This window comes from Mizuhopecten yessoensis, unplaced genomic scaffold (genome assembly GCF_002113885.1).
Source record: "Mizuhopecten yessoensis strain PY_sf001 unplaced genomic scaffold, ASM211388v2 scaffold716341, whole genome shotgun sequence".
In the NCBI taxonomy this organism is placed as follows: domain Eukaryota; kingdom Metazoa; phylum Mollusca; class Bivalvia; order Pectinida; family Pectinidae; genus Mizuhopecten; species Mizuhopecten yessoensis.
In genome coordinates this window covers 168,592-193,093 of record NW_018480068.1, presented here as the reverse complement: position 1 = coordinate 193,093, position 24,502 = coordinate 168,592, and the positions used below count along the sequence as shown (strand labels likewise).

At 37.3% G+C, this 24,502-nt stretch overlaps 1 protein-coding gene across 3 annotated transcripts; it reads right to left on the bottom strand.

The window, feature by feature from the left end:
* Positions 1 to 423: 423 nt before the first annotated feature.
* Positions 424 to 24,258, bottom strand: LOC110443354 (host cell factor 1-like). Of its 3 annotated transcripts, none has more exons than XM_021487533.1 (22): positions 24,087 to 24,258; positions 23,025 to 23,246; positions 22,706 to 22,793; positions 22,317 to 22,525; positions 21,962 to 22,153; positions 21,390 to 21,535; positions 20,704 to 20,737; positions 20,210 to 20,437; positions 19,662 to 19,739; positions 16,253 to 16,380; positions 15,832 to 16,003; positions 15,414 to 15,595; positions 14,399 to 14,563; positions 13,161 to 13,428; positions 12,074 to 12,211; positions 9,217 to 11,121; positions 8,348 to 8,460; positions 7,750 to 7,920; positions 6,903 to 7,103; positions 3,325 to 3,625; positions 2,794 to 2,869; positions 424 to 2,542 (listed from the first exon to the last, which is right to left on the bottom strand). In XM_021487533.1, the coding sequence occupies exons 1-22, from the start codon at positions 24,244 to 24,246 to the stop codon at positions 2,470 to 2,472; spliced, it is 5,250 nt and encodes a 1,749-aa protein (XP_021343208.1). In that variant the 5' UTR covers positions 24,247 to 24,258; the 3' UTR covers positions 424 to 2,469. The 3 variants fall into 3 exon arrangements, with proteins under 3 accessions (XP_021343208.1, XP_021343209.1, XP_021343210.1); XM_021487534.1 differs by having other exon boundaries at positions 6,915 to 7,103; XM_021487535.1 differs by lacking the exon at positions 19,662 to 19,739.
* Positions 24,259 to 24,502: the final 244 nt, after the last annotated feature.

Genomic DNA, 24,502 nt, shown 5'->3' with positions numbered 1-24,502 from the left:
CCAAAGTTAAAATGTACGAGCAAAAGTTTGTCTTTGTCAGAAAGCAGAGGTCTGACTTCAATTGGAGAACTTGTGTTAAGCCTGCTAGGACTTGGTAACAGAACAACACTGTATCATCAAATTGTGTAACATTAGGACTCGGTGATAGAAATACCAACACTGATTTTGTACTGGGAACAAATTTTAACTTCATTAGTACAAAATATTCATTGTTTCAGAAAGATTGCCTTTTTTCAGTACTATATTATCGGAAATAGAAATAAAAATGTGAAAACTTCAGTCCTATATTATAAAACTTCAGTCCTACTGTATTATAAAACTTCAGTCCTTCAGTCCTTCAGTCCTTCAGTCCTATATTATAAAACTTCAGTCCTACTGTATTATAAAACTTCAGTCCTATATTATAAAACTTCAGTCCTTCAGTCCTATATTATAAAACTTCAGTCCTACTGTATTATAAAACTTCAGTCCTATATTATAAAACTTCGGTCCTATATTATAAAACTTCAGTCCTTCAGTCCTATATTATAAAACTTCAGTCCTATATTATAAAACTTCAGTCCTTCAGTCCTATTTTTTAAAACTTCAGTCCTTCAGTCCTATATTATAAAACTTCAGTCCTATATTATCGGAAATAGAAATAATCGTAACTTATGGTTGCTATTTCATGATATGTACTGGAAGATGTTCATGTTTTATGTAAACTACACGAGTGATTATTTACATTATGCTAAAGGTAAGTAGATGATTGATTATGAATGGTAACAAGTGACACCTGGAGGAGATGAATAAAAACCGTTGTGTCTTACAAAGTTAGAGAAGTACACATTGTTTCTGCCATGAAACCTAACAGTGTACGGAGGGTGATGTCACGAAGCAAATCTGGATTTAATGAGAACTTTGGTGTAATAACTACATAATATCATAATATTTTTTTCTTCGTCTTTTAAACACCTCCCATCAAACCTTAACAAAGCCAGTCCTACAAAAATGTGTTCCTGGGCTGGTAATAACAGCACTATAAACCTAACGCACCATACCAATCCAACTCAGGGGACCTCCTATTACTTCTTGAATCATTCTGATCATGACAAGTGTGTACAAAATAACAAAATTGCGTTTTACTCTCATTAAAAAATAAACAGGGGAAAAAAAAAAGGTCAACAAAAGTATATAATGCAAACGTCCTGAACACGTTTACACTATTTCAACAAAAACAAATGAGGCATTCCTTAACAACAAATAATACAGGTAATTTAGAGGCAAGTCAAATTATTTACTGTACAACAGAAATTGCTATATTAGATCCCATTCTCAGATTAAATACCATGTTAGACATACAGGTATCCTTTTATAAGATGGAAACAGTCATGTCAATAAAAATCAATTTTTCCCTTGAAAGCTAGATTTTGTTTTTAAACAGTGCTATTTGTACCTGTGTATTGTTCTCTCATTAAAAGTATGAACATTTTGGTACTACAGTTCTTCCGTAAGTGGGACATGCAAAATTGATCGTTCTACTTTCTTATTCGATGTACCTGGTACGTGGCTTACAATGAAAGTACTTATAACAGCAGTCCATGAACAAGATTGAGCAAAGTCCAGGTATAACATCTGAACTTCAACAAATGAAACAGAAATGACAAGTACAGGTAATGATTAGGGATGTAATCTAACTAAATAGCGACAAGGAGGGGAGGATTCTCAGTCAGATCTATGCTCAGTTACCTAGGGTTCAGTTGGTTTTTCAATCATGGACAAATGTTAAAGCAATACAATATGCACAGAACAAAACAATATGTAAAATCTGAGAAATTTAATATATAATCAGATAGATGTTGGAGACAATCCAACAAAACAAAGTTAATCTGTCCAGTTTGTGACATAACCCTTTTTTTATGGAAAATCTAAACAGGAAACTGTGTTTTCATAAAACCCTTCCTGTGTCATATTATTGCTTGTGATTTTCCTCAACTTCAATGCTATTTATCCACTAAAGGTGTTCATTCTGATCACTCCATATTTTGGTAATTGTCACAAACAGAATCTTTGTAATACCTATGTCGTGATGAATTGTGGTGGTTTAATTTGATTCTGAAAATTCGTCTTCTTACAGATCCCCAATCAGAACACTGATTGGTAGTTTTAGTGTTTGTGGGAAAATATAGACTGGAACAAACAATAGCTCAGTAATAATTTTACAAATACCCTAACAAACAAGTGAAATTCTATCTGCAGAGAACCATGTAATTTAGATATATGTATACGAGACAAAAATATTTAAGTATTGAAAATATGACATCTACATTTCTAATGAAGATGGAGACAATGTAAATGCAAAGTGACTAACGATATGTGTTTGTACAAAATGGATGAAACGAAGAATGAAGTATTTACAAATGAATGATTTTGACAAATGAACCATTTTCAACTTAAACATGTCCATTATAACAGCAACGAGAGGTCTCTCTATCCCTGTCGTTCGTTTTCCTCTTCTGTTTTTATTTTTTTGATGGGGCCAATGCCTTGTAACTGCTGTCTTCTGTAAAATAAACAAGACATAGCTTAATTTTCACCTTCAGGTTAATAAAAAAGAAAACGTAAATGATAAATTCTTATCCTGCTAATGGTAAGAAATCAATCCCAGATATCAATATATAGGAAGGGAAACACTTAAAATGAATATTTCTAAATAAGATGGATTTTCACTACATTCAAATCAGAACCAGATATTTTGTATAGCTACGTGTAGGAACTGATTCTAGACTTTTTCTCTAAGGGCAGATTACTCACGCATCTCCGGCTGTGGCAGTAGCTGCAGGAAGTGTTCGTTTGACGGCAACCTTTGTACCCGCAGGACTTTGGGCATCTGTAATCATGAAACAAAAACAATTATGATAGACATGTATCTCATCAAAAGAAGAGATTCTCAAATTATGTCAATTACTTTAAAAAGGGGAGAAAATAATGATAAGAAAAAAGAAAAACATCAAAAATTTACACACTTTGCATACTTGACAACAGTTTTATTTGAGTTTGTTCAAACAAATTTCAAATTTCATTTCTATGCAAATTTTGAGACTTACACTAATTCAAATAAAGAACTGAATACTTTTTGGACTCTTCAAAGGATCAGAAAATCCACAGGAAAGATTCAAAGGATCAGAAAATCCACTGGAAAGATTCAAAGCAATGAGATCTATTTTCACAGTGAAAATTATTTTCCTGGATGAAATATTTTGCACACAATATTTTCAGTTACAATTCAATGTTAGCATTGTTTCTCCATTGTACAGTCTCCATTACTGCAACTCAACTGCTCACCTTGTAGCCACCTCACTTGTGTGGCTGGTCCATAACCCTTCTCGTTCCTGGCTGCAATTCGGAAGATGATGGCGGGTTTGGTTGTGTAGTCAATGTGCGCCGAGGCGAGACTGGCAGTTGTCACTGTACATGTGGGTAGAGGACCACAGTACACCCGCACAAAAGCCAGCTGGGCCGGAGTACCCGGCTTCTGGTCTACCTGGGAGGCGGCATTACGTACGGCAAGATACACGGAATACTCGGTGATACGGCCGGCGGTGTTCTGTGGGGGTTCCCATGATAGATGTGCACCTTCCGCACTCTGATTAAACAAGAGAAACACCACATGCAACAAATAGTACTTAACAAAATCAGAAACCACCACCAGATAAATACAGAAAACTCATGAAGTGGAACATCAATAAAAATGATTTCAAATAAACAAGAAATCTTACTGAATGGATTTTAAGAATCTGTAACAAATTTAGTCTCAACTTATTATGACTGTTGAACATGTTACATAATATATTGATAAATGGTATAAAAGATACATAATTGCAATAAGAAAAAGAACCAATTTTTTTTTCCCAGCTTATATTAGTAATGAAATTGACATGACCATTTACTTTTGTTTCTTTAGTACAATTGCATTTTATTATGTGATGTTTATCTTTCATAACACGTGTTAGCAATATGTTAGTCCTTTATATACTGACTCTAAATACAATATATTTTTATTCAAAATCTTTTTCCTGCTAACCAAAAAATTTAGGCCAAATTCCTCTTAGGTAAAGGTAAGTATAGCAGTATATGAAGCAAGTGCAGTGTTTTGTATATAAAATATTGTTCATTGTGGAGTTTTTTGTGATGCCTCTACAATATAAGGATATGAGCTTTCCTGTTTTTCTTATCGGCTATTTTATCTTGAAGTTAAAACAAGCAGCTTTAAATCTTCCAGAACTGAACTTAGGTACTTCAAATTACATGTTACACTAGGTTTTTCTAACAAGGCATTTGTCAAGCTGGGGCTGGACCTAAGTTTTTACATTCTCTGGTGAGTTAAACTATTGCCAAGTAGACATGGCAAAATATTCTCCAAATGAGATCCAAAGGAATAGGCCAGACCCCAAGGCCAATCCTTGTAGTATATTTTTATTAGATTTTTCATGCCCAGCAATTTTATGTATGGTTATGGGTCGGGGATCTTAACTGTTTCCAAGCTGTGACTCAGAAACTAGGTCCATAGGGTTGTGGCCAGACCCCAGGATCAATTCTAAAATCATGACTGCATTCGTCTCTTTATGCCCAGCATTTGTATTTATAGTTTTGGGGTGGGGATCTCAACCATTTCAAAGTTATGACCCACAGGTTAAGTCTGCAAGGGTGGGGCAGCCAGATCCTGGGGTCAATTCTTATATCATGACTGCATTCGTCTCTTTATGCCCAACAATTGTATATATAGTTTTCGGATGGGGATCTTAACCGTTTGGAAGTTATGACCCGGGGGTTAAGTTTCCAAGGGTGAGGCAGACCCCAAGGTCATCCCGGGAGCGTATGTGCATTCATCTCTTTATACTCAGCAATTGTATATATGGTTATAGGGTGGGGATCTCAACTGTTTCCAAGCTCTGACTAAGAAACTAGGTCCATAGGGGTTTGGTCAGACCCCAGGGTCTATTCTAATATCATGAATGCATTCGTCTCATTATGCCCAGCAAATGTATATATAGTTTTGGGGTGGGGATCTCAACCGTTTCAAAGTTATGACCCAGGGACTATGCCTCCAAGGATGGGGCCAGACTCCAGGGCCATCCTGGAAGCAAATGTGCATTCTTCTCTTTATACTCAGCAATTGTATATATGGTTATACGGTGGGGATCTCAACCATTTCCAAGTAATAAACATTTTGGGACCCACCCCTTAGCCTGGGGGTCAGCCCCACAGTTTGTACAATTTTGAATCCTGCCTCCCATGAATGCTTCCGACCAAATATGATTGATATCCATGGCATAGTTATACATAAGAAGTTTATAGCAATATAGGCAAATTGGCCCCTTTTGGCCCCACCACTCGGCCCCCTGGGGGGTCAGCCCCACCATTTGTACAATTTTGAATCTCCCCTACCTAGGGATGCTTCCAGTCAAATATGGTTGATATCCATCTCTTAGTTCCAGAGAAGAGGTCGCTTAAAGCAATATGGCCAAATAACCCTTTTTGGCCCCACACCTCAGCCCCCTTAGGGGTCAGCCCCAACATTTGTACAATTTTGAATCCCCGCCTCCCATGCTTCTGACAAAATATGATTGATATCCATGACCTTGTTCTAAAGAAGAAGTCAGTCGTTAAGAAGAAGAAGTCATTTGAAGTGCGGACGACGGACGCCACGGTAAGCTTGCTCTGGTCTTTCGGACCCGGTGAGCTAATAATATAGCTTTGGAGGATCCTAGCTTCATTTGCTGATAGCTTTGCCTGTGAACAATAGCTATACACTCAACAGCTTTTGCAGTTTGTGTGCTTGAGAGCTATTGATTGCCATGAACATGTGTGCTTGAGAGCTATTGATGTCCATGAACATGTGTGCTTGAGAGCTATTGATGTCCATGAAACAGTCATTTTTTTGCTTTGGTCAGTTTCGCTTTGGCTACCTTAGCAAAAGTTTAAGCCTCCAAACATTTGTGGGAAATTTGATGGTCTTCGCTTGAAATTCACGGTTTTGGAAGTATTTTGTTCAACCTAGAAATTTCTATTTCTTTATCTAGAGGACATTTCTATAAAAAAAGCTCCATATTGGCAGAATTATTGGTAGAGGAATGATTTGGCATAACTAAGCACATATTGGGTGTTTTTCGAAAAAAAATGGGAAATTCCAGTTTTTTGTACATTTTAAATATTTTTGTTTGTTCTATTAAGCAATAAAATGGGTAAAGTGTGATACAAACTTAGATGATATGACACCTGAGAACAGGTTTTTAGTCTCAAGACAAAACAATCATTTTCTCCTCATATCATTGTTTTTGAAAGAAGTTTTTTTCCAGGATGATCATTCAACATTTGGAATGTTCTTGTTCTGATGGGTAGGGTCTAATGGCTAGTATGTTAACTATTAAAGCAGGAAAAGAGATGACTGATACTGTATAGCACTTTAATCTTTGGGGACAAAACTTTTGTGGTTTTGTTTCTGAAGTAAATGCTGCGTTTAAATTTCACACAACAACATTAAAATTCAAAATCGCATCAATATTGTTAAATTATTTGTTTCAGACTGCAAATAGATATAAGTGCTATACAGTTATCGGACAACAGTAGAGTTATTGTCTTTTTCAGTCACAAGGGGTTATTTGAAATGCAGTGCTACAGATGTTCAGGGGTGCAAAATTCCACTAGTTGAGGCACATTGCTAATGATACTAGATTTGTTGATTAACAGTAGAAAATAAAGTAGCATGGTGTATTATAACACCAACTCTGTTGGTTTTGTCATTTGCGATGTGCCTACAAAGTGAGTGTTTACACCCCAGTGGAAGGTATAAAATGGGTACACGTGATAATTGTTAGTAGAATGGTCCCGTAGAAGGGGGATAACTCTAAATCGTTCCTCACTTTTAAGCCCACCTTGCTGATTTTGATGGCAGATGGGGCACCAGGATATCCAGGGAGACAGGTCTTAAATGCAGAGATCTCGCTGAAAGTTCCACGGCCACAGGCATTGATTCCGGCCACACGGAATTTATATGCAGTGCCTGGAAGTAACTCTTGTTTCTTGAGGACACTATGGTCGGGTATGCTTACAACATCAATATCCTACAAAAACAAAACGTAATATTAGCAGATAGAATCAGGTTTTTCTTTATGTTATTTTTTCTTTCTTTTGAACTTTTATAGATTTTCTTCATTACGACGACTTCCCTACAGAAAAGAATGTTTTTCCCCTTTTAATTAATAAAAGGTTAAGCATTGCAAGCAATCCCTAGCTGTCCCCTCCTCCATACAAAATAGGTACAAGTAAAGAACAAAACTGTTTTTTTCTCTTTACATATATAGTGGGGCATGAGACTCAAATTCATTACAGAACACTCCCCATCCCCATCCATCACATGCAAAGTTTTACAAATGTAGGTTACAGAGTAAATGAAATGCGGCCCAGACAAAGTGAGTTCCCATTTTTGCAGTTTTCATTTATACACTGGCTGTCCTGATGAAGTGTTATATTGATATAACCTTACTTTGACTCTCCTGAAAATTTCATACTTTTAGTATGGTCCATTCACTATTGAGAAAATGAATTTTGATTGCATACATTCAATTTTTGTTCAGAAATAATGAAAACAATATTATGTTTTAATATAATCTGGCAATAGCTTTAATGCTATTAATTATGCTACCTCATAAAAGAGTTTTGAATTGTAAAATATAGTAATTGAAAAAAAGAACAAACTAGTATATGTACCTGCTTTGTGTTGACGACATCACCGTTGCCCTGCACGTTGTCCGAGGACAGATAATAATGTGCCACAACACAGGAAGTGCCCTTAATGATGCCCACATCATACCATTGGTGAGCGTCCTTCTTAACTGGCGTGGTCGGCATCTTAACTGCTGGAATTTCTGCCTTACTCTCCTGCAAATCAGAATTCCAACATGACATTCGCCGACTTTACAGTCAAATCTAGTAAAGCAACAATTTCCCTCACAATCTATGGTCAGTCAAAGTAAATTTCTCCGATGTTCACAATGAATACTGTAGGATTCCCTAACTGTTTGTGACAGGATGGTAATACCACCATACCATATTTGTTACACATGTATTTGATGGAAAAGAGAAGACTTTGATAAATGAAAAGAAGATCTATCCCACTGTTGTGAACTAGGACATTTTAGTGAGCTGTTACTTTTGCATTCCCCTAAACCTGACTCTACACTCCAGGCAATTTTCCACTAACTGTTAACTATTATATATTACTTGTCCCAACATAAGGTGTAACATTCCAGTACATCAGCTACCTTGAACACAGTAGCTGTTAATGTAAAATCTGTGAGTGACTGACCTGTTTGAGATCCGACTCAATCTTCACACCTATCACACCTGGTTCCACTTTGACCTGGGGAGCTACCGTACTGGCCGAGGAAATAGCTGCACTGGCCAGAGTAGCCAAAGGATCTGAAGGGAAGATTAACAGGCATTACAAATAACCAGTGACATGATTCAGTAGTGTACAAGTTTAGTTTTCCATATGTTATCCGGTAATTCCAATGGATTTCACAAATATGTAACTATTTCCCTACTCTCACTTGAATTGTATTTTAAAACAATTTTTCATTTTTATTTTTTTCAACTTACAAATTTCAAAGAACACCCTTAACATCTTACTGATGTAGAAATTCTATGTTCGTTCTTTGAGTATATCTCTAACAGAGATTTTTCATGTACAGTAAATATAAGCAAATACTCCCGTGACATATGTCAACAGCGCTTCCATGATCAGAACAGTTTGTGATCCGAACACACTTCATCAAGTATAAAGCAAATCTTTGATGATTATATGCTGATTATAAGATGGAGAATGATGTAGCTATATGTAAAACAATGTATGCTGGTTATAAGATGAAGAATGATGTAGCGATATGTAAAAAAATGTATGCTGGTTATAAGAAAGATGCTAAGTATATAAAAATTTGCAAATTATTAAAATAAAACATTTTGAAAAAAAAAGAAGTATAAAGCAAATCTTTTTCTAAAGCCTGGAGAATTGCAACTTCAAATAAACAACAGAATAATTCCCACAAACAATTTCAAAGAACTTCATTTGATTGATAGAAAGCTTAAGAAACTTCTGTCAAATTGAAAAAAATTGGCCCAAATGATGCTCAATTCTCGTTTTTGAAATTTCAATAAACTGGATAAATGTAAACTTACCTGACACAGAGTTGGCGACAGCTGCGAGAGCATCCATGCCAGCGAGGGTGTTGGCTGCTGCAGCAGTGGCCAAGGATGCTGCTGTGCTGATGGCAGGACTGCCCTGAGACACGGAGGAGAGGACACCCAGAGGGGTGGTGTCAATGATAGGGGTCGGTGCTGGCAGAGACAAGGCTGCTGCATTTGACAGCGTGTCCATAGGCTCCTCCTTATTTTCCTCACTAGGGGCTGTCTGTAACAGCTGGGCAGGTGGCATAGGGGATGCCTCTGTGATTGAGGTGTCCATGGCTTCAGGTTTTGTGTCTGACTCCTGGAGCAGTGCAGCTGGTAAATGCTCTGGTACATTAACAGTTGATGCATCCAGTGCAGCCTGGCTCATTGAGACGGACGTTTCCATTGATGACTGGCTGATTGTAGGTGTTTCTGCAGCTGGTTGTACAGCAGCCCCAGTAGCTGGAATCTGTGGTGTGGTGTCACCTCCAGCAATATTTTGCCCTTCAATGCTAACATTTGTTGTCTGTACTGGTGGATCATCTCCAGGGCAATTATGTCCATCAGTACATACACCTGTTGTTTGAGACGGTGGATCATCTCCGGGGCAATTAAGCCCGTCTGTACAGACACCTGTTGTTTGTGTAGATGGATCATCTCCAGGGCAATTATGTCCATCAGAACACACACCTGTTTGTGGCGTTTCATCTCCAGGGCAATTATGTCCATCAGTACATACACCTGTTGTTTGTGCAGGTGGATCATCTCCATGGCAATTATGTCCGTCTGTACATACACCTGTTGTTTGTGCAGGTGGATCATCTCCAGGGCAATTATGTCCGTCTGTACAGATACCTGTTGTTTGTGTAGGTGGATCATCTCCGGGGCAATTATGCCCGTCTGTACAGACACCTGTTGTTTGTGTAGGTGTATCATCTCCAGGGCAATTATGTCCGTCAGTACATACACCTGTTGTTTGAGAAGGTGGATCATCTCCGGGGCAATTATGCCCGTCTGTACAGATACCTGTTGTTTGTGTAGGTGGATCATCTCCTGGGCAATTATGTCCGTCAGTACATACACCTGTTGTTTGAGTAGGTGTATCATCTCCGGGGCAATTATGTCCGTCTGTACAGACACCTGTTGTTTGTGTAGGTGGATCATCTCCTGGGCAATTATGGCCGTCTGTGCAGACACCTGTTGTTTGTGGTGTTTCATCTCCTGGGCAATTATGACCATCAGTGCAAACACCTGTTGTTTGTGGCGTTTCATCTCCTGGGCAATTATGACCATCAGTGCATACACCTGTTGTTTGTGGTGGTTCATCTCCCGGGCAATTATGACCATCAGTGCAAACACCTGTTGTTTGTGGCGTTTCATCTCCAGGGCAATTATGTCCATCAGTGCACACACCTGTTGTTTGTGGCGTTTCATCTCCAGGGCAATTATGTCCATCAGTACACACACCTGTTTGTGGCGTTTCATCTCCAGGGCAATTGTGTCCATCAGTGCACACACCTGTTGTTTTTGGCGTTTCATCTCCAGGGCAATTATGTCCATCTGTACAAGGAGCTTGTTGAACTGGTCTAGCAGCAGGTTTGGTTGCCATAGGTTGAGAGATTATTATGGGACTTCCTGCAAATTGAGTGGCGCTCTGAGGGGCTGCAGGAGTGATGGTTATCTGGACTGGTTTCTGACCACCAGTCACTGCGCTAGCTGCGACAGCCTGTGTGGTCATGGTAACAGGTGCATGGGATATGGATGGCTGGGCGATGAGAGAGATTGTAGGAGTGGATGGAGTGGCACTGGGGGTGGTGGTGGTGTACAGGAGACTGGTGGCCGCTGTGGTGGCCGAGGCCAGGGCAGCAGGGGATGCTGTGATCGTCTTTAGAACGGTGCCACCAAGCTGGCTTGCTGTAACACAGGCGATACAATAAACTCTCATATGTCACAATTGCTCTTGTTACAGATACATCATATTAGACTGTTAAGTGTGCTGCAAATTTTGTAAATTCATCTTTTGATATATGTATTTAGGTTTTACAATTTTTAACATTGAACCCCTATACGCAGTGGATACCACTGTTTGTCTAGTACGAGGCCAAATGATTGAATCCTTGATTTTTCACGTAATTAATTTGGTTCTGGTAACATAGCTCACACAAATACACACCAAAGTCTCTATATCCAACTCTCAAGTTGAATTCCAAAATAAAAGCAAATAACTCTACAAGATTACTTAGGTTATTATTTGCAGAAAAATTCTATGGCAACTTTTTTGAACCTGTTGTCAGAACTGAAAATAAAGCTGCTGTTTTAGCGTGGAGGTTTTCTAACTAATAGTAACTGCGGGAAAGCGTAAAACATTATCAGGACAAATTTCAGAATTTGGACACAGCAATAAAACTTGGTGATACAACGGTGCTTTAGAAACTAACCATTTATTTTGAATCCTCATATATCTACAGCATTTCAAAACTAGAGATTTGTTTTTGTGAACAAAAACATATTTCATTTATTGGCCAATAGTCATAGCTGCTTTGCATTTTGAACTTGACAAAGGGGTGAAGGTAGCAGTGACCTAACTAAAGTACAATGCACACTTAAGGGTAATGCAGGGATAGTTTAAGTTCCATCAAGATAATTTCGATACTTTTAAATGTCCTGGTCGGACAAGATTTCACTTAAAAGTTCTGCACTAAATTGACCTTTGAGTTTGAGATGAAGGTCATGGTTAACTAATTTTGACAGTTAACAGCATAGAAAATATAATTCAATTTCATTTGAAGAGCAAGAAAAAACCATCCAACTCAACTACCTTTCATTTGAAGGAAACACAATAATAACAGGCCTTTATATCACGTACCATTTGAGGAGACGATGTTGACCATGGGTTTGGCTGCAATGGGAGACATGGTAGCAGAGACAACCTGAGATGTACCAGCGATGTTGAGAGCAGCAGCCGAGGATGCTGGCAGGGTTGTCACTGTCAGTGGCTTACCTCCTGTAATACAAACCACAACAACCCTACAGTAGGGGGAAAATATGGTAAATATGTGTCCGTTAACATTAGAAGTATTTGTACATTTAAACTCATTCACCCCTACATATCTAAACTGGACTTGCCCAGTCTTTGATTTGGTAAGGTTCAAATGTGACTTTAGGGGTGAATGGGTTTATCAATAAAGTTCTGTTGAGTGGACATTACACGACCATCACTGGTTAGAGTGCTTACTTCTTCAGTTGTTAAGCCTTCCTTTGGTGATGAATCATAGTTGTGACTTACACTTGGTCAAAGGAAGTGATGAAACATAGTTGTGACTAACACTTGGTGAAAGGAAGTGATGAAACATAGTTGTGACTTACACTTGGTGAAAGGAAGTGATGAAACATAGTTGTGACTAACACTTGGTCAAAGGAAGTGATGAAACATAGTTGTGACTAAATCTTGGTCAAAGGAAGTGATGAAACATAGTTGTGACTTACACGTGGTCAAAGGAAGTGATGAAACATAGTTGTGACTTACACTTGGTCAAAGGAAGTGATGAAACATAGTTGTGACTTACACTTGGTGAAAGGAAGTGATGAAACAAAGTTGTGACTAACACTTGGTCAATGGAAGTGATGAAACATAGTTGTGACTAACACTTGGTCAAAGGAAGTGATGAAACATAATTTTGACTAAAACACTTGGTCAAAGGAAGTGATGAAACATAGTTGTGACTAACACTTGGTCAAAGGAAGTGATGAAACATAGTTGTGACTTACACTTGGTCAAAGGAATTGATGAAACATAGTTGTGACTAACACTTGGTCAAAGGAAGTGATGAAACATAGTTTTGACTAAAACACTTTTTCAAAGGAAGGGATGAAACATAGTTTTGACTAAATCACTTTGTCAACGCATCTCCAATAATAGGAGGAACTTAAATAAAATATATTGCCGAAATTACCTGCTGTGAGAGTCGTCATTCCTTGACCCACACTGGTCTGAGGGCTGACCACAATGAACTGTGTATTGCCTGTCCCCCCACCCATCTTTGGCACCGATGTTATTATTTTTGTAGGGGTTGAGTGATGAAGCCCACCAGTGGATCCCTTGGGAGCTGCAATGACAATTGTTTTTTGACCAGCCTGTGTCGTAATCGTAGCCGAACCAGAGCGTGCCATCGATAGCATGGAGGATGGGATGGTCTTGATGATGGTTTTTGTAACTCCCGTCTGAAAATGTATGAAAATTCTAAAATAATAGATCTGTATTCAATCCCTATCTCTTCACAAAATTTCATCATTCTGATCTTCTACAAAAAAATTATAGATAGTTAACGTTTAACCAAGTTTGAAAAAGATAATTTTTAAGCAAAAGGTTGAAACCATGTCTTACCAGACTCGTTTTCAGCAATGAAATTAAATATCCATAAACTTCAACCCATGCTTTTGAGATATGAACTATCAAAAGATACATTCAAGCATGAATCACAAATCTCACAGAAGCTTTACAGGTTTTTCATCTTGATTTCCCACAGATTTTCCACATTTCTACTTCATAGCATTTTTATAGTCCAGCATGGATATGACTTGAAGATTATTTTTCTCTCATCTCTGTCAAAATTGTGTTTTTTTACAGTCCCAACAGTTGTATATTTACAGTCTATTCCAACTTAATTTGGTTTCTCAAAAACTTCCAGAAACTTGACATCAAACCCTTAATTTAGAAGTTGAAGATTGAGGGTTCATTGTGATGTTTATGAGATTTGTGTTTAATCTGTCAGAAATTGTCATCAGTAATAAAGTAAGAATTGTGATTTCATAATCGATTGTAATGTTTTCTTATATACAACATCCAGCATCAATCAGATATGCACCATGGCATTTTATTTCTGTATTTAAATTAAGTTCTGACAGCATACAATTGCAAACTTTTTAAAAATTTCCATGGGGGAGATTAAAAACTTCAATAAAATGTGTGTATGTACCCACTAGGGGTAAACACCACTTTTAAATGGCATCTTTTGAGCAGTTCATTCAGATGAAATCATCAAATCATAGAAATAGTTTAGCAAATTCACTGGTTGAAAATGCTCAATGTTAGGGTCCAAAATCTGGAGTCTCCCTCCAAAATAGGGAGAGTTGGCAAGTATTTGAATTTTTTTCTCCCTAAATTTCGAACCAGACAAAAACGTTGAGTTACCCGTGTGGCAGTGCCCTGGGGCTGCACGCTACTGATGCCCAGTATCGTGGACGGTGTCTGGCCGGCTTGGCTAGTCGTGAGGATAGCAGTAGGTTTACCAGTACCACTCCCCTGGGTCGTCACCAGCTTCACAATTGTGGCACCTTGTGGAAGGGGTCCTTTTGTCTAAAACATCAGAACAAGAAAACAGTGAGATATAGACACCATGTTCCCAGATCAACCACTTAGTCTCACTAAACATGCAAGTTGTGTTATGTTGCACAGAGTTTCATCTTTCAAAAAGTACTATGGAACATTGGTTCCTGTGATAACAATGATAAACAGTACAGCTATAACCCTTCAACAGATTTAATAGCAATGTTCTGCATTGGTAAAGGGGACAACAACAGATAAATGTCATCTGTTTAAGTGTTTGAAAAAAACTCTATGACACACCAGAATTCACGAATATCTTTCTCGAATCAACACAAAAATATCTATATTTTAGTCTAAGTGATTTGCAGTATTGAAAACAAAATTGTTTTCAGTAAGAAATTTATTTCATCTCCAAATGCTTAATATCGTAATTGGTTTATTTTTAATGTTGTCATATTTTTGTGTTTGAAAGCAGTTGGATCACAGTGCTAAAATTAGACACACCGAAATGTCCTGTACACCATACTCGATGTGTAAATTGTTTTCCTATTCTTTCATGTTATGCCCATGATTTATTTCCATATGACAATAGAAAACAAATTCGGATATTTTATGCCCTGTTTGTCATACTAGAAGTAAACAAGTTAAGAAAGTGTCTGGCCCTTAACTCTGTAAATAGAATAAGAGTTAGAATCGATATTGAGACATTAAATCAAAATTTTGATCTGTCAGAATCGAAAAAACATCAAAATAAAACCTGTCAGAACTAAAAAGCAATCAGTTAAAGACACAGCAAGTTCAAACTACCTTATTCTGTATGCCCAAGTATCTAGATTTATGGTAGAGCTCGATGGAATGACCTTTGAGGTCGTATACGTACTGTAGCAACTTGCATGCCCTGGTTTGTCTTGACAAGGGTGACAATCTGGGGTTGACCGGTACTTGAGCCGCCCCCTGCCTTGTGTACAGTGATGATTTGTTTGCCGCCAATAGTCTGCTGGATGCTGCCGGGAGTCTTGAGGATGGTAGACCCAGGGGTGGCCACACGTACTGTCTGTGTACCTAGGAATGAGACAAGTTCATCAAAATTTGAAGAAAAAGCAGAAAAGAACGCTGTATTTACAACAAATCAGTGTCATACTACACCAAACCAATGATCAGAGATATAATAATGATCATTGTTAGTGTTCCTTTATTTTAATAACATTATTGTGCGAGAACTTCATAAATGTTTAAACAGTTGGATGAATATTACACCGACAGTAAATGTACGACAGGATATCAGTACAACAAAATACCTAGTTTTCCAGGAACTGGTGTGACTTTGACACCCTGAGGTGTCACAATCGTTGGTGTGACAACCTTGATGCCAGACACCGGTGTTGTTGTGGTACTAGATGTACCAGGAATCTTCTGTGTGGCAGCCGCCGCAGCAGCCAGAGCCGCGATACCAGTCATCTGACCACCACCCTGAAGATATCAAACAATCTCTTTAACAGGTGAATACCCTCTTAATACATACTCCAGCAAAATGTTATCAGAAGAACCACCACTTCAAATGATTTTACCTTTATCTGAGAAAAAGACCAGAAATCTCAAATATTTTCAACTTAAATTCAAACTTTCTTTAAAGCATTCTAAAACCAATCTATATTTATTTATCATAGAAGTGACTGATTTTATTTCAGGTACAGTTATTTGTATGTCGAGTCTAGTTACCGATGATACAATAGTTGGAACTCTCTGGCCAGCCTGAGTGACGTTCACAACTTGTGGGGTGGCAACGCGGATGTTACTTGTTGGCGTCATGGTTATAGGCGTCTTCTGGCGAGCCGCAACAGCAGTAACTGTGAGTAAAACGTTAACAATTAAATGACTTCTTAACAATTCATTAACAAAAATGCCATTTGTTAAATTTCAATATATTGTATATTTATATATACACCAGTCCTCACTTTACTGACCAGTGGACAGATCTGTATAAGGATAAACAGCAGCATATATTAATATTGATTTGCACTTAGGTTTGAGATAAAGTAATAATTAGCCTATTGTTAATTTATTCTTGACTAACTACCTATCAATAGTTTTTTCCTGTCATTTTCTAAAATCTTAATCGTAAGTAGATATTCTATATAAGATACAGCTTTGATTTCCCAGAGTGCTATTCTTCCATTAATGTGCAAAAATACGGATAAGTGTATTGCTGAGTTGTAGTTCCGAGATTGTTAGGTACATTCTATACCTACTGCTGTACATCCTCAATCCTCAAGGAGTTCCACTCAATTCCGCTCTCTGCACCCCAGGAATATGTCATAGCAAAATTGAAGGCCTAGTGTGTGCCATATTGTAGATGAGACAAAAAGACTAGTTTAATCCTTTGATGTACATCAAAAGAATCTTGTTATTGCATAACGGTAAAATGACTGGCTTAAAAGTTGGATGTTGCTCCTCTTTAATCTTAAAAGGGCAGGCATCAGCCTAATGATTGGTCAGATTTTGTTTTACCCGAGACCAGGCATCAGCCTAATGATTGGTCAGATTTTGTTTTACCCGAGACCAGGCATCAGCCTAATGATTGGTCAGATTTTGTTTTACCCAAGACCAATCAACTAACTAGCCGTGTGCCTTCAATTTTGCTACAACATATTCCTGGGGTGCAGAGAGCAGAAGTGAGTGTAACCCCCTGGATGACTGTTGTATTAAATTTGTCCTACCATGAAGATGAGTATCATGAAATAACACCATCTAAATTCATGTACAGTAAACAACAATAAAAGTCAATAATAACGTTGACTACATACACATCAAATTATTTACATACAAGAAATAATTTTCTTAAGACAGCCATCATAAAGTAAGCCTTTGTCCACTAACTGTGAGACCCTGAAAGCTGTCAGCTATACTACACTTAAGACAAAACACAAAGCCTTCTGTTAATAGCCCAACAACCAATACCGAGTACAAAGTCACACTATACAATCAATAACAATGCTTATCTTAGATTTGCAATTTAAAACATGTTTTATAATGTTAATTTTCAGTGATCTTATAATGTTTAAAAGATTAACTTTTTAAGGAGGCTCCACCTTTTCGCAATTAGCCAGAAGAATTCAATGAAAGTTTCACATAATGGTTATGTCACTATGCAGAGATGATTTTATGAAAATCTAAGCATTCCGATAACCTGGGGATTTTTTTGTAAAAAATACCGAAATATTGAATTTTTGTCAAATTCAACACTTTTACATTTTTTGAGCGTGTGGCATTGTTCAAAACTATAACAACAATAAAATAATGAAAAGAAACATTGCTAATCAACCCTACAAATATTTTATTTATTATAAAATATCTACAACATGTTACAAAAAGCGTTTTTTATTGAAATTGTATGAATAACAGTTACTAAATACAAGCTAAAAGTAAACAGGACACATTGTTTCATACAAAAAGACTGAAAAATTGAACCAAATGCACACAAAGTCTTTATAATTAATTTATTTTACATTTTACAATAATTTTGATCCTGATGAGAGTTGTCTACCTTGAAAAAAAACGGAACTTTTTGCAGAGGGATAGAATTTATACAATGACACTTATTTTCTTTACTATACCAAAAAACGACGGAAGTAATTTAAATTACTAGATTTAATTGTCAATTTACTGTTCTTTTATGGAACAAAATTACTCTCAATCATGTACACTTTGGACATCATTCCATAGCCTGCTTACGCATGGTATATTAACATGTCAGGTACATATGTAACCATAGGCTATCGCATGGTATGCCGTTATTACGTGCACGCACATGCACTTGCATTTTATAGGGATCTTGATATTTTACAAACCACTTTTTAACAGAGTTATTGTTATTGCATTTGTGAACCGATTTATCTGACAGAGCGTAACTCGCTCGACAACAAAAGTCGTAGCGACCAAGAGCTTGTAAACTACTGTTAGCACGTGATACGTACAGGTGAGGTCGGTAAACAAAACACATCAGTCTGCATTCCATGGCCTCATATACAACATTCTTGAAGTCCTCTGATCGTATGTCAGTGTTTGCCCGTGAGTTAATTAATGTCTTTGTATCATAAGCTTTATTTCTGAAGTAGTGTGATTACACATTTCCAAGTTAAGTCTCAATATCGGGTGTTGACATATCATCGTCACGCACGTGTACTATTGTTTACCCGGTGTTACTATAATTTACACCATGGTAATGGAATGCCTGATACACAATACGGAAATGACGACAGGAAAATAAGAAAAGAAAAACATGTGTATTACGAAGGGTGGAAACTCCTTAAACCGTGACATTTCGCCAATATCGATGAAATTTTTTTGTTTTGTAAAATCTAACATTATTCACATTTGAGGAATATAAATTATTAAACCCTTCACCATTACAACAAGGTCTTACTCAATACAAATCTTTTTCTAGCTCCAAATCAGCTGTATCACAAAATACCAGCATGACTTCAAACTTATTATTAAAGTGTCCTCGTTTTCAATTCATCTAAAATTTCAGTAAAAAGTTGTATGCAAGAAGAACACTATAAGCATTCATGGGGATAAACTGATACCAAGGGGAAACAGTCTCAGCATAAACACACAGCTGTAAATAAAAGACAAAGGCATTCCAAAACAGCATCACAACACGAAATGGGGTTAGTCTACCAGCCGCTTAAAATAAACAAGACATTCACATAAAAAATAATAGTAAAATGAAAGCAAAAGGATAATGTCACATACATTAATACTAACAAATGCTGCTTCAACAGGGGTTTTAATGAAGCAGGCATCTATGTTCACAAAGGCATTAGACAGCAGAATTGTTTTATTTTGATTATTATTATAATGGATTGATTATTCAATTTAAATCTAGACACGACATTCAAATAAAAATATACAATGACTGCAAAAACTTACACCAGCAGCTTCAAACAGGAAATGCATAGGCAAAACATTTCCCCAGCAAACATGAAAATATTTTGGAAGAAATAAGCTATCACATGATGGATACAATACTGATGCTCTGAGAAGAAAATAAAATAAAACGGGATTTCACATCCATACACCCAACTAAATATGCGTTGTAGGCATGCAAATGAGGAGTAGGGTCTACCTCGGATTGTCTGCGGGGAGTTGATTGCCACAGAACCCAGGGCTGAAGCCCCCGCAACAGAACGGATCTGGGTTATTCCTAGTATAGAAAAGCACAGAAAACATCATCCATAGAACAACTCAGAGAGAAATGTAGAGCTGCGCTTCAACAAATGTCAGTGAGCATAATTAGTGGTAGATCTATAGCACCAATGTTTACACAATAGAGACACAATTTATCAATTGTTGAAGGTAGGATTTGGAAAGAGAAATGTTCTACCCACATCCCCCCTCCCCCCACTCATATCTGGACAAGGAAAATCTCTTTGTTGCTTTACCTCCCTTGTATTTTACTGTATCATAGCGCAAAAAATGTTTAACTGTCCACTGACTTTCCAGAGCAGAGATTATCTCAATTTTTTAATCCAGTAAGTGTGATTTTTGGTAATAGTCAGGTTCCAGTCTGTGACCATAGTCCAATCCATCTTATGCCACCTCCGGACAAAAGTTGACGATTAAGGTTCCTACTAGCTAGAAATCTTAGATTGGTTATATAGTGACCTCCCTTACCATGTGTGGGTGTCCTAATGATGTTTGGGGTGGTGGGCGAGGCAATGGCCTTGACTAGGGGGTTGGTCTGGGGAACAGCAGTAGGGGTCATGGCCTGAGCAGGGGGCAAGTCGTACTTCTGAAGCTGTAGGAGATAGGCATCAGCCGTGGGGACTCCACCCCAACACACCTCCAGTGTATTAGTACTGGCACGCACTAACTGTACGCGCGACGGTGCTGGAGGTTTCTCTGTGAAGGCAAAATAATGATTGTCAATTTCATTAAAAGACAATGTAAGATACTGTGTTTTGATTACATTATAAAATAGTTCAATATAACTATTGTCAACTCCATTACAAGGCAATTTAATTTAGAATTTCGATTGTTGAACTCCATTATGAAACAGATATAGGTTTTTGAGTCAATTATGAGGCAATATGAAGTTGTGACTGCATCACCAAACTTTTAATTCTTAAAATTATTGACTTTAGTTTAACTTAAGGCGAGATACATACCCGTCTCAAGAAACCAGAGATCCTTGAAACAAACCTAAAATAGAACAAGATATACAAATTAGGTCAATTCAGATATACAAATTAGGTCAATTCAGATATACAAACTAGGTCAATTCAGATTTACAAACTAGGTCAATTCAGATATACAAACTAGGTCAATTCTTCATAAAACAGCATGTACACCAAATATGATATACTCCAGAAATTATTTGGTAATAATATTTGTTTTAATAATCTAGCTTTTTTGGATAACATATTTTCTTTCAATGGTTTCTTGTGTGTTTGGGAATTGACACCTTCTACATTTGGGATAAACTGATGGTGTAGTAAAGCAGCTAAATCTACTTTCCTCGTTTATATTTTCATGTCTTCTTTTGATTTAAGAATGTAGGATTTCAAACGTTCTTCATGTTTGATTGGAGCTTTAAAGAAACTTTCTTGAAACCTCTTTTACATCAATATTAATATTCAGTAGCAGACATACTGAGGGAAGTCCTTCATCTTTTATTCAGGAACACACTTCATACCCAGGACTGGAGAAAAAAATGTTTCACTTTAGGTTTGTAATTCTTTACTATGCCTTATTATTTAAATATTATCATATTTAGAGTTTTGGTTCTTTGCAGAACATCATTATTTCCAGAATTTGGAGCGCTTGAAATAAGACATCATCGTGAGGTCCTCACTTGATTGTTCCAAGCCTTCCTGTAGCCATCCCGCCCACTCCAGATGTAGAGACGCGAGTGGATAGACACTGAACAGTGGCCTGCTCGGGCACGTGGCAGAGCATCTTCAAACACCTCCATGGCAAGGGGCTCCCACATCATTGAATCTAGGCAAAGAAATAAACAATTCAAACTTCAAATCCCAATAGATGTTAAAATTACATACGTTGGCTTAGTGTTCAACATCTACCTACAGTAACTGCAGGCAACTTTTTACAAATAAAAGTCTAGGAATTGAGAAAAAAATCTCAGCAAATCCTTCCATCCATCTGAAACCAACATTTTTTGGGGGAAAGTTCAGATGTTCTGGTCGAATAAGTTTTTTTAAAACTTGACTGTACTACTACTACTACTACTACTACTAGATTAACCTTGTTTCCTTTAGAGTAATGACAAACCTGAGTGAGACTAGGGTTACCGCGATCAAGTAAATCCAACCTAGACTGAGCGAGACCATCTTGTTGCTATCACAACAATTATTTTTATCCAAAGTAACCAAGACCAGTCTGTTGCTTTTCCTGTCGAACCTTTACCTAGATTGAGTGAGGCTAGCGTGTTGGTACACTTCCACTCCTTTTCGTGTGTGGCGACTTTGACATCATCCATCACCAAAGGTACCCATCCGCCGAACACGAACATTCGGTTTCCTATGACAGTGGAGGAGTGTAAACTCCTGGGGAGAGGAGCGATTCCTTGTACTACCGGCTTCGTCCATGTGTAAGTGTCTGAAATATATACAACAAATATTAAAGGTTGATTTTTTTTTATATTTAAGGCCAAATTATTGTTTTTCTATCTAGACATTTCTGCAGCAATAACACCAGTTTGTAATAAGTAGAGTTTATTAGTTTAAAAAACCACGCTACCAACTGTTTTTGTTATTCATACCGATATCAAGCTGCCACAGGTCTCCAAGGCGACAACCACTCATGCCACCATAGATGATAAGGCGTGGCCGTTTGCCGTCCTTCTCTGCATACCCCACACAGGTGTGAGACTCCCTAGGAGGTGGGGGCTGGCCAATTGTCACTGGTAGGTCCCAGGACAGTGCATATGAGTTAGGTTTTAGCTCCAACACATACAGATCATTAAGATATCTGCAACAGACAGACAAATCATGATAATACTTTTTTCCTACATGAATTGTATTATTATTTGACCAGCCTCAATGAAGGACTTGTTGAAACATTCTTAGTATCTTTTAGCTTAATATTAACTCAGAAAGTGTAAATTTTGGCATAAGTCTTTCTTAATGTATTCTTACAACTTCATCTCACCTAGGTATATTGTTCTTAGGATCTTCGCTGTCATTGGCCAAACCTCCAAACAGGTAACCACTGTTTCCTAGTAGTGTAAAGCAATGTCCTGGGGAAGAAATATGGAAAATAATTGAAAATGTTGAGAAGAAATATAGAAGAGATTTATTATTAGAATGTTTGTAAAATATAAAATTATTAATACTTTATATGTACCTTGATTCATCATTTTTTAAATTGAAACAAGAATCCTCTTATTATTCAAAAGAACTTAAAACATATAAACAGGTACTCATTAATGCTGCGTTAGATTCTTTTTTAAAATAAACCAATATTGTACCCAATCTCGGACAGGGAGGAGCGCCACTTTTTGGAGGTTTTGGTTTTAGTCTTTTCCATTCCCAACGACTGGCCTGGAGTTCATAAAGTTCATTGGAGTATTTTCCATACTCGACCATTCCACCAAACACTAGAATTCTGGTACCATCGCATATGAAGCCATAGGCAGCACATCCAGGTGGGATGTCACCCCGTACTGCAGGCACAAACCATTGGTTGGTGGCTGAATTTAAGAAATTATATACATTTAAAAAAAACACATTGATGCATAATGCTTTAATCATATTGATTCATTCATCATTCATTATTATTTATCCATTCTTAAGTGAAGAAAAAGACAACAAAAATTAAATTCCTTCATTATGCCATTTAATGGTTATCTGTATAGACCCTACCGAAACAGGGTTATCGTTCCTAGCCCAGCGTTGCGGTGGCGCCTTAACTCTAGTAAATTTGCATAATTTATATTTTAATGTATTTTCACAACATTTTTGTAACGTTTGACTAAAAGTCAAATCACCAATTATTTGTTAAGTTACAATAAAAATAATGCATGATGATAAAAGTTATGGAATAATTTGACAAATTTGTAAATCTCGTGTCTCAGTTGTCTGTAATGTCCGCCGAGAACCGGTCGCCATCTTGGCTTCTGTAGCGTCTAAAATCGGCGAACAGCTAAAGCTTAAGTTAAAATGTATTTATCAAATTCAGCACCATTAAATTAAACTTTAGAATACAATGTACATGCTGTAACATTCAATTCAAACATGTTCTCGATCTCAAGCGCCACACCAATCATTATTTACATCGTTTGTGACAGTAGGGCGCCGCCATATTGGATCCTTCGGAACTAGCAAAACAAACACAAAATTCAGTAATAAAAAGGTTCTACGATTGTTGTTATGTGAACAATTATTCTTTAAATCATTTTGTGACACTTTGTTGAATTTTCCAATGATGCTACGATTTATTTGACTGTCATATAAAGAAAATAAAGGTGGCGCCAATGTTTGACATTTCAATCAGTAATGGCGGCCATCCTAGAGAATAATAACAAACCCACCTGTGTTATAAACGTGTAGTTCGTCAACGATTCCTTCATTTCCACCACCGAAAACTACCATTAATTCCTTGATTGCAACAGCCCGATGTCCGTGCCGAGGTCGTGGGCACGGTCCAGAAACGTTGGTAAGGCGCTTCCATTTCAAGATGGGTGCCGCCATATTTGTTTTACCCACAATGCTGGTGGTATGCGCATATCATCCGCGCACGAACCTGCTCATCAAAACAATCATTTACATATCACATGATCTATAATTTTTAGAATTATTTTTCATAATTATCAATTTTTGTCTTGCTGATATAGGTATTTCGAAGAATTAGCGGTAAAAATGTCTACTTTGTTTAATTTTATAACATAGAAAATGTTAAAGCATTTTTTTAGTAGTCGTTCGGAATAACTCGGACTTTTAGATTTTA